This window comes from Saccostrea cucullata, unplaced genomic scaffold (assembly GCF_032062105.1).
Source record: "Saccostrea cucullata isolate Sc308-1 unplaced genomic scaffold, CSIRO_AGI_Scuc_v1 ctg63, whole genome shotgun sequence".
Lineage (NCBI taxonomy): Eukaryota > Metazoa > Mollusca > Bivalvia > Ostreida > Ostreidae > Saccostrea > Saccostrea cuccullata.
Window position 1 is genome coordinate 463,327 of NW_026933545.1, and position 13,480 is coordinate 476,806.

At 36.3% G+C, this 13,480-nt stretch overlaps 1 protein-coding gene and 1 long non-coding RNA gene across 9 annotated transcripts in view; one reads left to right on the forward strand and one right to left on the reverse strand.

Moving 5' to 3' along the window:
• LOC134238592 (protocadherin Fat 1-like) overlaps positions 1–8,393 on the forward strand; it is a 54,821-nt gene extending 46,428 nt beyond the window's left edge. For 6 of the 8 annotated variants that reach the window (XM_062720715.1, XM_062720719.1, XM_062720720.1 and 3 more), the window contains 11 exons: positions 658–1,711; positions 1,827–1,994; positions 2,106–2,269; positions 2,362–2,767; positions 2,875–3,036; positions 3,147–3,323; positions 3,484–3,594; positions 3,716–4,228; positions 4,342–4,449; positions 5,441–5,467; positions 6,187–8,393. In XM_062720715.1, coding sequence (XP_062576699.1) covers positions 658–1,711; positions 1,827–1,994; positions 2,106–2,269; positions 2,362–2,767; positions 2,875–3,036; positions 3,147–3,323; positions 3,484–3,594; positions 3,716–4,228; positions 4,342–4,449; positions 5,441–5,467; positions 6,187–6,953 — 3,657 coding nt within the window. In that variant the 3' untranslated portion in view covers positions 6,954–8,393. The remainder of the gene's footprint in view (positions 1–657; positions 1,712–1,826; positions 1,995–2,105; positions 2,270–2,361; positions 2,768–2,874; positions 3,037–3,146; positions 3,324–3,483; positions 3,595–3,715; positions 4,229–4,341; positions 4,450–5,440; positions 5,468–6,186) is intronic. The other 2 variants (XM_062720721.1, XM_062720722.1) reach the window with 1 other exon arrangement.
• A 1,644-nt stretch (positions 8,394–10,037) lies between these two features.
• On the reverse strand, positions 10,038–11,689 carry LOC134238609 (uncharacterized). The gene is made up of 4 exons (XR_009986050.1): positions 11,651–11,689; positions 11,422–11,496; positions 10,612–10,746; positions 10,038–10,455 (listed from the first exon to the last, which is right to left on the reverse strand). It is a non-coding gene; the product is annotated as an uncharacterized LOC134238609 (long non-coding RNA).
• Between the last annotated feature and the right edge of the window lie 1,791 nt (positions 11,690–13,480).

Genomic DNA, 13,480 nt, shown 5'->3' on the forward strand with positions numbered 1-13,480 from the left:
TGGTAAGGTACCTCAATTTTTTGTGAGTAAACATGTTTCAGTAGCAACACTTCAATGACAAACTCTTAGAAAAATCTATCTATTATTAAGGAACGTCTCGTCTGTCCTTAAAAAAAGTCTGACTGACAGTATAATACTGTTTAATAAATGTACATGCATTTCAAAGTTTAAGGAATTTTAATTTGTAAGTTTGATGTTTTTGTAAAACACAGGCCTGACCTAACTAGCTACTTAGTTTGGGGGAAACATATTGGTGTATATATATACTTGTAGCCATTACTTGAAAAAACCACAACATAGATGTCTGTTAGAATTGCCTGCTTGTATTTATACTGATGACTTGATGGTTTTGGGATATGTGTACTAACAACCAACCAAGCTATCAAATTAAAATCAGAACCCAATGCAGATTTTTATCATTTTTGTTTTACATTTTTGTCCGATTTTTACTTCATGCACATATATGTTGTAACATTGGGCTTTTTTGTCTGATTTTTTTCTGCATGTTTTTGCCAACACAAGTTTGCATTGAAAGAAATGTACATGAAAATGAAATTGTATATTTTTTTTAAATCTGTTGCCAAGCACTGCACCGACTACAGTTCTTCTTTAAATGAGTGATAAATTAAGAATTTTTTTTTTACTCATTTGTTGCAGGAAGACCAATACATTGGTTACAAGATAATACACTACACAGTAACTGATAATGACCTTGACCCAAATGGCCCACCTTTCACCTTTGACATTGTCAGTGGTAATGAAGGTCAAGAGTTCCGTATTGAGCCCACAGGAATCCTGAGTACTGCTGGGAAATTCAACAGAGACATCCGTGACTCCTACACCCTGACGGTGCGCGTCTTTGATAACGGTACACCCAACCTCTACTCAGATGTTATCACCACCATAAACATCATAGAGGAGGGCATGAACCCTCCAGAGGTGAAAAATCTAGAAATATCCATCAGTTCTTATGACGACAGTTTCCCAGGAGGGGTGATCGGGAAGGTGGATGCTTCAGACAAGGATATCTTTGATACGCTGAGTTACCAGGTAGTGTCTGCCAACCGTCACTTGTTTGATGTAGGAATGGATGACGGAAGAATCATTGCCTATCCTGGTCTGGACTCTGGAAGCTACATTGTCAATGTTAGTGTATCGGACAAAAGGAATATTGTGTATGGAACTGTAAGAGTGGATGTCCTCATGATCTCCTTTTCAATGTTGGAATCTTCTGTGACGATGCAGATTCAGGATCTATCCCCAGAGCAGTTCCTGGTGGACTATCAGAGAAACTTCCAGAAAGCTGTCAAAAGAGCTCTAAATGTGCGAGCCAATGATGTCCAGATCATCAATGTCCAAGCTTCCAGCAACCTTGGTAGTGAGCCACTGGGCAGGGTAAAACGCAGTGCTGATCAGAAAGATCTGGATGTGCTGTTTGCAGTGCAGAGGTCGGCTAATGGAGCTTATTTCAGAAGGAAGAAACTGGAGAGAAAGCTGAGGCAGAACTTGAATGACATTGAGAGCGAGTTGAATGTCAGGGTCGTCAAGGTGTTTGGAGATGTTTGTCCTCAAGAGTCGTGTAGGGATGGCAAGTGTATAGGAGTCATCAACTTCAACAAGAGTCTGGCTGCCATTAAAGTGGAGGGGAAGAGCTTTGTCACTGCCAAACACTCCTATTCCTTTAAATGTCTGTGTTCTAATGGAATCGAAGGTAAATTTCCATGATTTCTGAAAAAAGAATTTTTTCACTTATGTTATATTATCATGGAGATGTCTAGGAATACTAAATATTGTATGAGGATTATAATTTTATTTTTTTTCCCTAGATGTGATGTGCCCTGAGGAACATGACACCTGTGCTGCTGTTTTTTGCCCAACACATCAAGTGTGTAGACATGAGCCGTATCAGAACCCCAGGTGTGTGTGTCCCGAGGGAAGAAGTGGAGAGTTATGTGAAAATGAGGACAGGTGTACTGATGCTTCATGCCTAAATGGTAAGTATAGACATAAAACAACAGTATTAATAAATTCTAACAATTGTTGCTCACTCATTGCATGGATGAGGTGATAATTATTCAATAATTGTAAATTTTTATACTCTACAGGTATCAAACCAATGACCTTCTCTGGGAACAGTTTTGCTAGGTGGACTCTGAAGGAAGAGTTTACAATAGAGAAGCGACTGAGTCTGTCCATGAGAATAAAGACCCACCGCCCTGTAGCCTCCCTGATGTTTGCCACAGGGGACATGGACTACAGCATCCTAGAGGTTTGTTTTCTTTCCCAACTTAACATATTTACCATCTTTTATCCACACTGGTGGATGATTTATAATGTATATTTTAAAAACAATTTTTGCAGATCTACAATGGTATGGTCCAGTACAAGTTTAACTATGGAAGTGGAGCAGGCTTGGTGATGATCCCAATCCATGTGGATGACGGAAAGTGGCACACCATTAACGTGGAGAGAAATGACAAACACGCGGAGCTGACTCTCGACAACAAGTACACCAACATGGCTATCGCTCCAGGCAAGAGTAAGGTCCTGAACCTTCTGGATAACGATGTGTTCTTTGGAGCTGACGTCTTCATCAGTTACAATGGTTTCCCAGAGGTCAGGCGAGGCTTTGATGGGTGTATGGAGGACATCAAGCTGTTTAACATATTGCTACCACTAAAGGGAGAGAATGCTGTGGTGGAGGCCCAGGAATTTAAAGAGGTGGAGTTCCACTGTAAAAACACCCTGGCCACACCCACTGGCTCCAGTAAGTACATTTCTCAGAACCTGTCTAAGTTGTCAAATTCAAGCGATCTGAGTCTGTTAACGTCTATGTAATAAAATTTTATGGAATTTGTGTATGTATTCCTCCAGGTATCTGCAGTGTTGTTAGTTGTTCCAATGGAGGAGTGTGTGTGCCCTACCCTCAGTATGGAGGATATGAACACTACACCTGTCAGTGTCCGGAGAGGTACGAGGGAAACCAGTGTGAAATCGACCTGGATCCGTGTGCCAATAATCCCTGTGGAGGAAATGGTATGTTTTCAACCTCAAAATGGCTTATCTCAGAAGACTCCTTGTCAGCTTGTATTAAATGTTTGGAATCTTTACCACAGTATTTATAAATATAACTGGATGTTTTACAGGTGAATGTCTGAATGTTAAGGACTTGCCTAACGAGTTCTTGTGCAGGTGTCGGGACAACTACCAGGGCCAGTTCTGTCGGTACGGGAAGTTCTGCCACTCCTCCCCCTGTAAGAATGGAGGCAGCTGTATTGAGGGTCCTTCCTCATTCCTGTGTCATTGTCCCCCAGAATTTACAGGTAAGGGAGATTGAGTTATTTTGTGCAATGTGTAAATAAGGAGCATATATACAATTTTATTTTATTTTAGTTAGCAAATGAATATAATTGTGTGCATGATTTGTTTGAAGATGAATTAAGTTGGTATGATAGTTGAGTTAAAAAATTCCTTTATTTTCAGGTCCAACTTGTGAAGACGAGAGGTCAGAAGCTCCAGGAACTAAGTTTGTAGAAGCAAATATTGACTCCGATGACTCAGGAATTACTAGTACTACTCTGTATATAATAGTTGGTAAGTTGTTACTTTGAAATGGCTGGAAATCAGTGAAAAAAGCCAACAATAAAGAAGGCACTTGAAGCTTTCTTCAAATTTAAGTTGAATTCAATTTGAAAGGGTTTATTTTTCTTTGTAGGGGTGACTGGTGGTCTTCTATTTCTGGCGATTTTGTTTGTGGGAGTACAGTGCTACAGGAGACGTCTTAGCAGAACAGGGAGGAACGTCACCCTGGGCATCGCGTACGACAGCGAGAGGGATGTGATGCTGAAGAGTCGTAAAGATACCTGTAAAGTCAGTGACTTCGACATCAGCAAATTCAACTCCAACATTCCCCCCAGTCCTCAGCCTCCCCCTGTACCTAACAGGCCTGCCTCCTATACCCCCAGTAACCATGACTCCCTCAACACTCTCAACAACCTGGACAATTTTCACAACTACGGATCTGCTGCTGATGAACTGGAGAACTGCCACAACATTCCTTACCTGACCCAGGAGTTTCTATCCTTCCACGGTCCCCCTCCCCGCAGCAATGCCAGCGTGGCCCCCTCATTGCCCCCACCCCCTCCATCTAACCCTCCCTCAGACACCGACTCCCTCCAGAAAGCAACATGGGAAGGTGACTGTCCTAACATGCTGGAAAATTTAGAGGGTAGGGTTTTCTTCACTCAATATTCCATTTCTGTTGAATTTCAGAAAAATATTGAACTAGAGGCATGTATGTATACATGTACATTTCATTTTTTGTCTCTATCTTGAAAATAGAAAAGAAACACCCAGAGAAATTTCCACGCATGCCTCGTCAAGGGTTTATGTGTCCGGATACTACCTCCTTCAGCAGTCTGCCCGTCTCCGAGTCTGAAGATGAACCAGGTAAGCATCTCAACTTCAGTCTACTTCTTCAGTAAAATAGATTTCTCTGACTCATCCATTCAACTTCATAACATTTCTCCAACTACATAACTGTAGATAACTTTTTTTTTACAATTTAAAAACAAAAATGTTAGAAAGAACAAAATATATATTTTTTAAATTTAATACTATGGAATCTTAATGTAGAATATAGATTTAATATTTAAACATTGATTCATTTTCATTGCATGTATATTTCGGCTTTCATCATTCTTGTTTACCATTTGCACCTCATTTGCACTATTTTCACCAGACCTTATAGAAACAAACCATTATCAGATAGTGGGATAGTTCACTCTTTTATGGTCAACAGTATGTCATAAACTTGCACATTACACTCAACACTTACGTATACAGTGTACAATTATATGGGTAACGCAGGAAAATCTGCTCTAATTATTGTCTAATATGTAATAATTAAGCTAGAATAATATATGAACTATGGCTTATCTCGAACACATGTTCTAATCAACACATTAACTCATCAAGTATTTATATAGTAAATATCTAATGGGAATTATTTTTCTTTGTGGGTTAAATCAATTAACCAATACAAGTATTTATAGATCTCTATTGGGAAACATTTTCCTTTCTAGATGAAATATTAAGAGCTTACTCCAAATAAATATATGGGCATTTCATTATCATTTGTGCCATCTCATTTCACTATTGAGATATGATGTACATTGCCATAGAAGCAGGTTGCTTCCCTTCAATGCAATGCTTCATGCAAGCAAAAAGAGAAAGAAAATTTTCTACTTTTGTATTGGCTTAGAATTAGGTGCTTGCTTATCTTTGCTTAAATTAGATATACCCGAGTAGTCAAGGAAAGCAACTTGTAGTCAATTCATGACATCATCCATAAATAATCAAGATTCTTCATAGAAAAAAAATATATAAAGACGTGTGTGTGTTTTTGTCTTTATACAATAGAGAATCTTTTTTCCAACAGCTGCTAGGTGCAGGAAGAAAGGAAAAGGTAGCTCGACCACTCAGCATGTTACTTAGAAAAAAAAAAATTGTAATGTTGCTTCATGTGGTTAAAGCTTTTTTTAATTATAATTTATTAATTACACTTATTTATCATTATATATACATGTATTTATTTCAGAATTTTATTTTCAAATCTCTATGATTTTCTTATTCTACTATGCATGCTCAATATAATCTTCCATTAGTTCTTATTAACCAGATTATTTTAATTCTAAGTGGTTTTTCTTCTTTTTTTTCTTGTCATGTGGTCTTTATTTATATGAAAGATTCAGTTCATTACTTTAAAATTGATATAAAAAAAGAAAAGAAAATGTCATGTGTACTATTCTCTTAAACTTTATTCTATATATGTATGATTACTAAGTCTTTAAACAGATCCACCCTGCCTGAATGTGTTTGTAACCTGTGCAAATAATGAGTCAAATTTATGTAAAATCTATATACATGTACAAATATCAGTATCAATAATATAAGTTCAGTTTATATTCTCTGTATGAATAAACTTTAGTACAGTGTCAGGTAATTTATTTAAAAAGTAATGATACAAATGCTTTCTGTTTTACTTTGATCTTAAACTGAAAGTTTGTTGCTCTTTGCTTTAAAGCAAGATTTTTTTTTTTTTGCTAATTGAGTATATGTAAGTATTATATAGCTTTAGAACTGTGTGGCTTTATGTCTCACTCTTGGTTTTATTATATTCTTCAGATTATCACTGGGACGCTTCAGACTGGGCCCCTAGACCATCCCTCCCCAACATCAGTGAAGTTCCAATCCATGAAATCCATGATTCTCCCAGTTCTAGTCCCCATAGCAATGAGTCCAACACCCACATAGGATTTCCCAACGGTCCCATCAATGACTCGGTTCTTTACACCGACCCAGAGCTGCTGGAGTCGGAGTATGTCGGTGATTCCGAGTTTGCGGACAATGAGTACGATAATGAGGAGTGTTACATGAGTCCACCAAACTATCGGCGAGTGCTAGGACTTCCTCAAACTCCCGAGGAAGAGGAGGAGAGTTACGAACTCCCTCAGCATCAGATAATTACACATCCCAATCAGTACCTACCTAATCACAGTTTTACCCAATCACATGAGCAGATGTCAGGTGACAGAGACTCACACAGTGATTGGCCAGAACCTCCGTCATGTGACGAGAATGAATTTTATACATCTGACAATGATGAAGAAGTTGTGACTTATGGATTCCCCAACACTAAAAAGTTAACCCCCGGTTTTGTTTCCGACGGGGGTATAACAGACAGTGAATACAATGTCAGGAACTCTGTCATAGACAGAATGAGCATGTCCTTGGGAGGATATGCCTCTACAAATGCTTCTGTGTCTGACATCTCAGGCCTGTGTGAAATAGAGGACAGTGAGGTTAATCTAAGTGAAGAGGAAAGCTGCGATGACAATATTGACGAAAGTACACCTCTGAACAACCCAGGAGAGAAAAATACAAACGTGTAATGTGTGTGTCGTGTCTAGTGATGTAAATGTGCCATACAAAAGTCATTTATCTCAGTGTGAAGAAAAACTATCCCTGCCATGCTTCTGGTGTTGTGATTTAACCTTTAACCTCTGACCTCATTTTTTCATGTCAGTACAAATCTTTTATATTGATGATGTCAATGCTGCTTTAATACAAAAAAAAATAGCATGGTGCTAGAAATACATGTTTGTGTTAGCTGATTCCTGGCATGGAAACTAAACATCATGGATGGATTTATAAAATGTTTTAGTACAATGTATTTTAAATGGCAAGTTCTCTTTTTTTAGCCTCTGTTTCCATCCCTTCATTGTAGATGTTTAAATTGTGATATAAATAGATCTGCCAAAACATTTGTTCATAAAAATTTTTTGTCTTGTACATATAACAAATCAACTTCACCCACCATTTTACCCAAAGTATTTTCCCCATATTTTGATTGGTTGTAACAGTAAGTTGGTCATTAAGATGGACTATTGTGTTATGCATGCATTTATTTCACTCTGTAAAGGTACCAAGATAGGTACTGACTTTGTTATAATTATTTATTCTATGTTAATTATACCGCTGGTTGTGATTTGAGTGTAATTGACAGCCTCTTGAAATATGTTGTGTAATGAATTTGTTATTTGTTTTTTTGTAGAAAATATAAACTGTTGATTTTGAATGTATACATGTATTATTTAGATGTTTATAATGAATGCAATGGATCAATTTCAGACATCTCATTTAATGGAGATGTGTTTTAATGATAAGAATTGGTTGTACAAGACAATTTTAACATTCTTCTTAAACAGAGTGGCTAGAAATGCATCCTGAATTTTAATTTATCAAAAATATTAATATATATTTTTTTTTGTACAAAAGTGCTTTATTTATCACTCTGTGGAAACATTTTTTTTCCTGTTAATAAATATGAACCCTGGTAGATTTTACTGCATTGATACATTTTCCATGACACAATTTTACCATTTTACAATGAAGAAATATAATTTGATGACATTTATAATGGTGCTTACACTTAAAGGTTGTGGCATAAAATTTAATGCTGAAAGGACACTGCAACAAAAACCCATATTTTACAATTGCCATTACACGTTAAGGTTATAATACATATTTCTTGTATGAAATGTGATAAAAACATTTAATTACTTTTACAAGATGTTTTAAGATAGACAGTGTTCAATGTGTTCATATTATAATCATTTCATCAAAAGGGTGATTTTTAGCTGTATGTGTTTAGCCAGTAATTAATTTCATTGGTCTCAGTTTTTTTATATATTAAATACAATGTAAATGAATCATTTGTCATGAGAGATGAAAGAAACTGTGTACATGTATCTGCATGTGCAGTGTAGAAATGGCTGATGTTATAGTGCATTGTGAGTCTATACAAATTACAAATAAAACAGTCAAATATATTCTTGTCTCTATTTATACTTTGTAATATTTGAAGAGAAAAAACCCAGAAAATGTTAGACTGGGTTCTACTTTTATACACAGTCTGTTGAATTATTTTGACACTTTTTGTCTGTTTGTCTGTCCATCCATCTCTTATTTGTGTGGAACATGTACTGTAAATGTATTTTATTTGGTGTGTATGATATTTGGCAGAAATCAATTTTTTTAACAAGTTAATAGCATAGATTTGAATAAGTGCTTTCTGAATGTATTTTATATGAACATATGTAAACAAGACATTATCAATGTATTTGATTTAGCAGATGATTCTGTCTATGAATAGAATACACAGCCAAATGTTCTACATTTACAGTATCTTGCACACTACCCTTTTTCGGTTGATTCAACTCGGAGCAATTGTGTATGTTAAACCTCCTCCTAAAAATATGTGGCTAAGCATCTTCAAATTATGTGGGGAGAATATATGCTCAATATGAATGGATGCTTTTAAAGAGAGTTATGTCTCAAATTATTTTGAAATTGTATATTTCTGGCGTGCTCCGGCCCTGCACGCCCGATGTGGTGGCCCTGGATCCGCCTTTGAAGTCAGCTGTGTGGTGCAGCAGTTAGAATGTTTGCTTTGAGAAAGAGAAGAGTTTCTGAGTAAGGAGTTGATTTTATTATACTTCTGTTAAAATGTTTCCTATATAAAGTTCAGAAGGCAAAATAACTATTCTTCATAGCCTGAAAATTTCCCCGCATAGAAAGATATACCCCGGGGTATAGTTTTTGCTACCCACCCCTCGGAATATTTTCATGCAATTTTTGCCGCCAATTTTCATTTCCAGCGTTAAATCCATAGTCTGATGATGTCATAATGACTTCAGTAGCATTGTGACGTCATCAGGATTTCAGCTCATTCTTGCAGTATTATATAACTCCAAAGAAAATTCAAATCTTAGAAATTATAATATACATCAGTATAATAAAACACTTAATGTTGGGATAGCTCTTTCAAAGAAAGAGAAGCCCTCGGGGAATAGTTCCCTGTCGCGGGTTTGATAAAAGAACTATCCCACTCACAACCAGTGGATAAGTGTATACTATGTCGCAGGTTCATATCCCTCTGCAGGACATCAAGGCCAGTCTTTTGGATGAGATGTATAAACAAACAAGGTCTAATGTCTCAGTAGGTGTTAGCACAACGAAATTCCCTCACTGCTGAATGGCCCTGAATGCTGAATATATAGGTCTATATTTGCAGCTCTCTACCGGCAAGTGATGGCAACTCCATATTGGATTGAAAAATTCTCAAGAGGAATATTAAAAAAACAACAAAGACATTAAAAAAGTAATACCATCATCAGTCAATTTTTGAAAATATTTTAATTTATTACAAACATAAAAACAGCATGCAAAATCATGTATAAATAAATAAAATCGACATGTATTTGAATTACTTAATCATCTTCTGATCAATAAAATTTGCATAAAGATAAAAAAAAAATGAAAAAATATACACATGTATAGTGAGCCAAATAACTGTAGGGTTGAAATCTAATGAAATATACTGTAAAAATAATATTTACATTCCAGCAAATGTAACAGCTGCTAAAAATGAAGGCTTATGTCAAAAATGGATTTTAAAAAACTTTTCCAAGAATGCAAAAATATACTATAGTAGTCAATACAGTGTGCCTCAAAAAAGAATGCCAAAATATACTGTAGTAGTCAGTACAGTGGTGTAGTACTGAGTCAAACTCCCAACTCCTTTGCCAAAAAGAGTAGAAATGCAAATTGCCAGAAAAGTATTAATTGTATGGCTGTCTCGTGTAATGGCATATGGAATTTGCCATGAATACTAGGACTGTCCCTGCTTAGTTTGCCTTGCATGTATTGGATCATGCATTCTCTGTTCATGGACAAAGGGAAGTCACTCTGTCTCAATCTGCCAGCACAATCAAGTTGAACAGGCAAACTCAAGCAATGTCTGTGTAAAGTATCCCACACTGTCTTTGTACAACTCATACTAGTAACCATTTCATGTTCACTGCCGACAAAGTATCTTTCCATCTTTTATACCTATAAATGTATATACACATGTACAGTATAATTATAGTTCTTGTATAAATACATGTAATTTGTTACTAAATAACAGATTTTACAAATTTAGTAAAAAATTAAAAATTAAAAAAAGTTATAAGAAATAATTAATTCTATGTCATAAGTTCAACTTACCAAGAACATTCTACTCTTTAGAAGACGTAAAAGGAGGAGTTTAAGTCGTGACTCTTGGAGACTTTGGGTTGTCTCTGTTTTGGTACGTCACGGCGCATTGCTCTGTGCTTAAAGTTGACTAGCCAACCATTCCATCTGTAAAGATTAATAAAAACTTCATTCTCCTTTTCAATTTGTTCAACAAATCAGAGAATCAGGTTTTAAGATGGAAGATCTAATCTTTTTACTGGTATATTTACAGAAAATGTAGCCTAAACGACATTGAAACACACCCCCTCCCCAAAAATTAACAGATTCTCCCATCCACCAAACCCAATTAAAAAAATTGCTAAGTATCTTAAAACCTCAAATTCTAGCGCAAAACTATATACAAGGGCATATGATATGAATATTGATTTTGTTGGGGGAAAGGGGCTTTCAGCATTGGGGATATTTTTAATTTTTCTGAGGATTTTAAATGGAAAGATCTTTTCTTTCAAATTTATTTTAAGAGAAAAAAAATCCTAGATCTAAATTATATCCAGCATAGGTTTAAAAAATGATTTTGAAATTTTGCATGATGGCTTTGTCATTGAGAATAAATGTGACAAAAAGTAAAATGGTGCACATTGGCAATATGTAATAAGGATTCTGTGAAAGTTTCATTAAGACTTATTAGAGGAGTTGCGGAGATGGGTGGCACAGACGTACAGCTAGACGGACGGACATACCGATTACTATATACCCTATACTTTTCAAGCGGGGGTATAAAATGATTTTGAAATATAATTGCGTGATGGCATTGTCATTGAGAATAAATGTGACACTAACCTGGTGCGTAGGTTGTGGTATGGTGGGAAGTTCCCTACGCTCCTCAGACTTGTTGATGGCACTGGTCAGTTTACGCTAAAAAATAAAAGAAGCCATGTAACATAATATTAATCATATAAAACTCTTGTAAGAGTATACAACCAACAGAAAATAATTATATTTGTTGGATAATGTGCATTTGTATGTAGCTTTTGTTAGGTAAGTAAAATGTTCCAAGTCAGACTCTTACCCAGTCTTCAATGTGCTCTACCCATCCATGAGCAGCAGAGAAAAGAGAGAGAGAGAGAGAGGAGAGTATTACTGAAGAGAGAAGATGACAAAGGTTATGTTACTAGTGAAGAGAGAGAGAGAGAGAGAGAGAGAGAGAGAGAGAGCATCACTTCGTACCATTGTTTGTCATCTGAAGAGGCCTCTATACGGCTCTAAAAATGACAAAAACTTGTTGTTACAATTAAATTCATATACTAGTACATAATTATGTATGAGAGAGAGAGAGAGAGAGAGAGAGAGAGAGGAAACAAGAAGGAGAGAGTAATACCATAAAGCGTTTCTATTCTTATAATTACATGTACATGTATACAAAACATATTTCTAAATTTTAAAATAATTCAAGTATTTTTTTATGTACAATTTCTTTAAAACAAAATGTGCAGAGACATGTACATGTGTGTTTATGTACATGTAAATCGGCACGTCTGATATTGAAAAAAAACATGCTGGGTCAGCGTGATATATTCTGACAGTACATAAAATAGTTTCTTGAATAAATTTATTGTTATGGCATCATTGTTCGTGAAACGTTCAAAATTTATACCGTATAATCATTATTAAGCAAACTTTGCATTGTTTACAGCAGAGTTCATCAAAATAATATCGTATTCGGCGTACTTTCACAACTACCGCTTTCGTGGTGAAGCCGTGACTATATGATTTTTTCAACAAAACAACAGAACAAAATCATTGTAACAGCTCATATTAAAATTATTTGTTCATTTAATTCTAATTTAATTATTTAATTGCGTGTACCTTGTCTGGCTTTGCATGCTTTACAAAAGGGATAGCGTCAACCAATTAGCCGCGCTTCACTGACCGCACGCACCTGTGGCGGTATATCGAGATAATTGACACTTAAAAATGGACGTTTGTTTTGAAAACAGGGTGGCGGATGGCGGTACGAATTTGGCGTTATAAAGAGAATTTTATATAGCAGGAAAAATGTTCTTGGGAAATCATGGCGGTATTGCGAAAATGGCGATGAATCGAATGGCGATAATTCGAGAATTGACTGTATATGCATGTATATCCAGGCCTGTAAAATGCAATTTCATTTGAAAGGATATTTTGTTTAGGAAGGGGGTTACATGTAGCAAGCTAACTACCTCTTGACAAGCAAAAACTAGAGGTACTGTGAGCATGAGCTCACTAAATGATACCCCCCGCCTCCCATATGGTTATAAGTGGTGAAAAAGTCCATGTTTTCCTGTGGCCGGGAAACCCAAAATATGTGTCAGATCAAAATGTAAAATAGGAGGTGCACAATGGCAATATGTAATAAAGATTCTGTGAAAGTTTCATCAAATTTCATTCAGTGGTATGAGAGGAGTTGCGGATAAGAGATGGGTACCCCAAAGCGTAACAGACGGACGGACCAGACGGACGGACGGACCTTACCGGACGGACCATACGATTACTATATACCCTCCCGCTTTTCAAGCGGGGGGTATAACAAGAGGTTCGTGGAATACAATGCTCACCTATGTAACTATGGCCCTTCTGATCTTTACACTGGGTAAGCAGATTTTTCCAAATTAATATACATGTATTTCTTATAAAAGCAAGGTAATATATTGTAGCCCCACCCTACCCTTACAACTAACCCTAACCCTACCCCTAACACTACACTTACCCCTAACCCTACCACTTACACTAACCTTACCACTAACCCTACTACAGTACACTAACCCTACCACTAACCTTACCTATCTTAACACTACACTTGCCCCTAACCCTATCACAAACCCTAACACTGACCCTACCACTAACCCTAACCCTTTCCTAA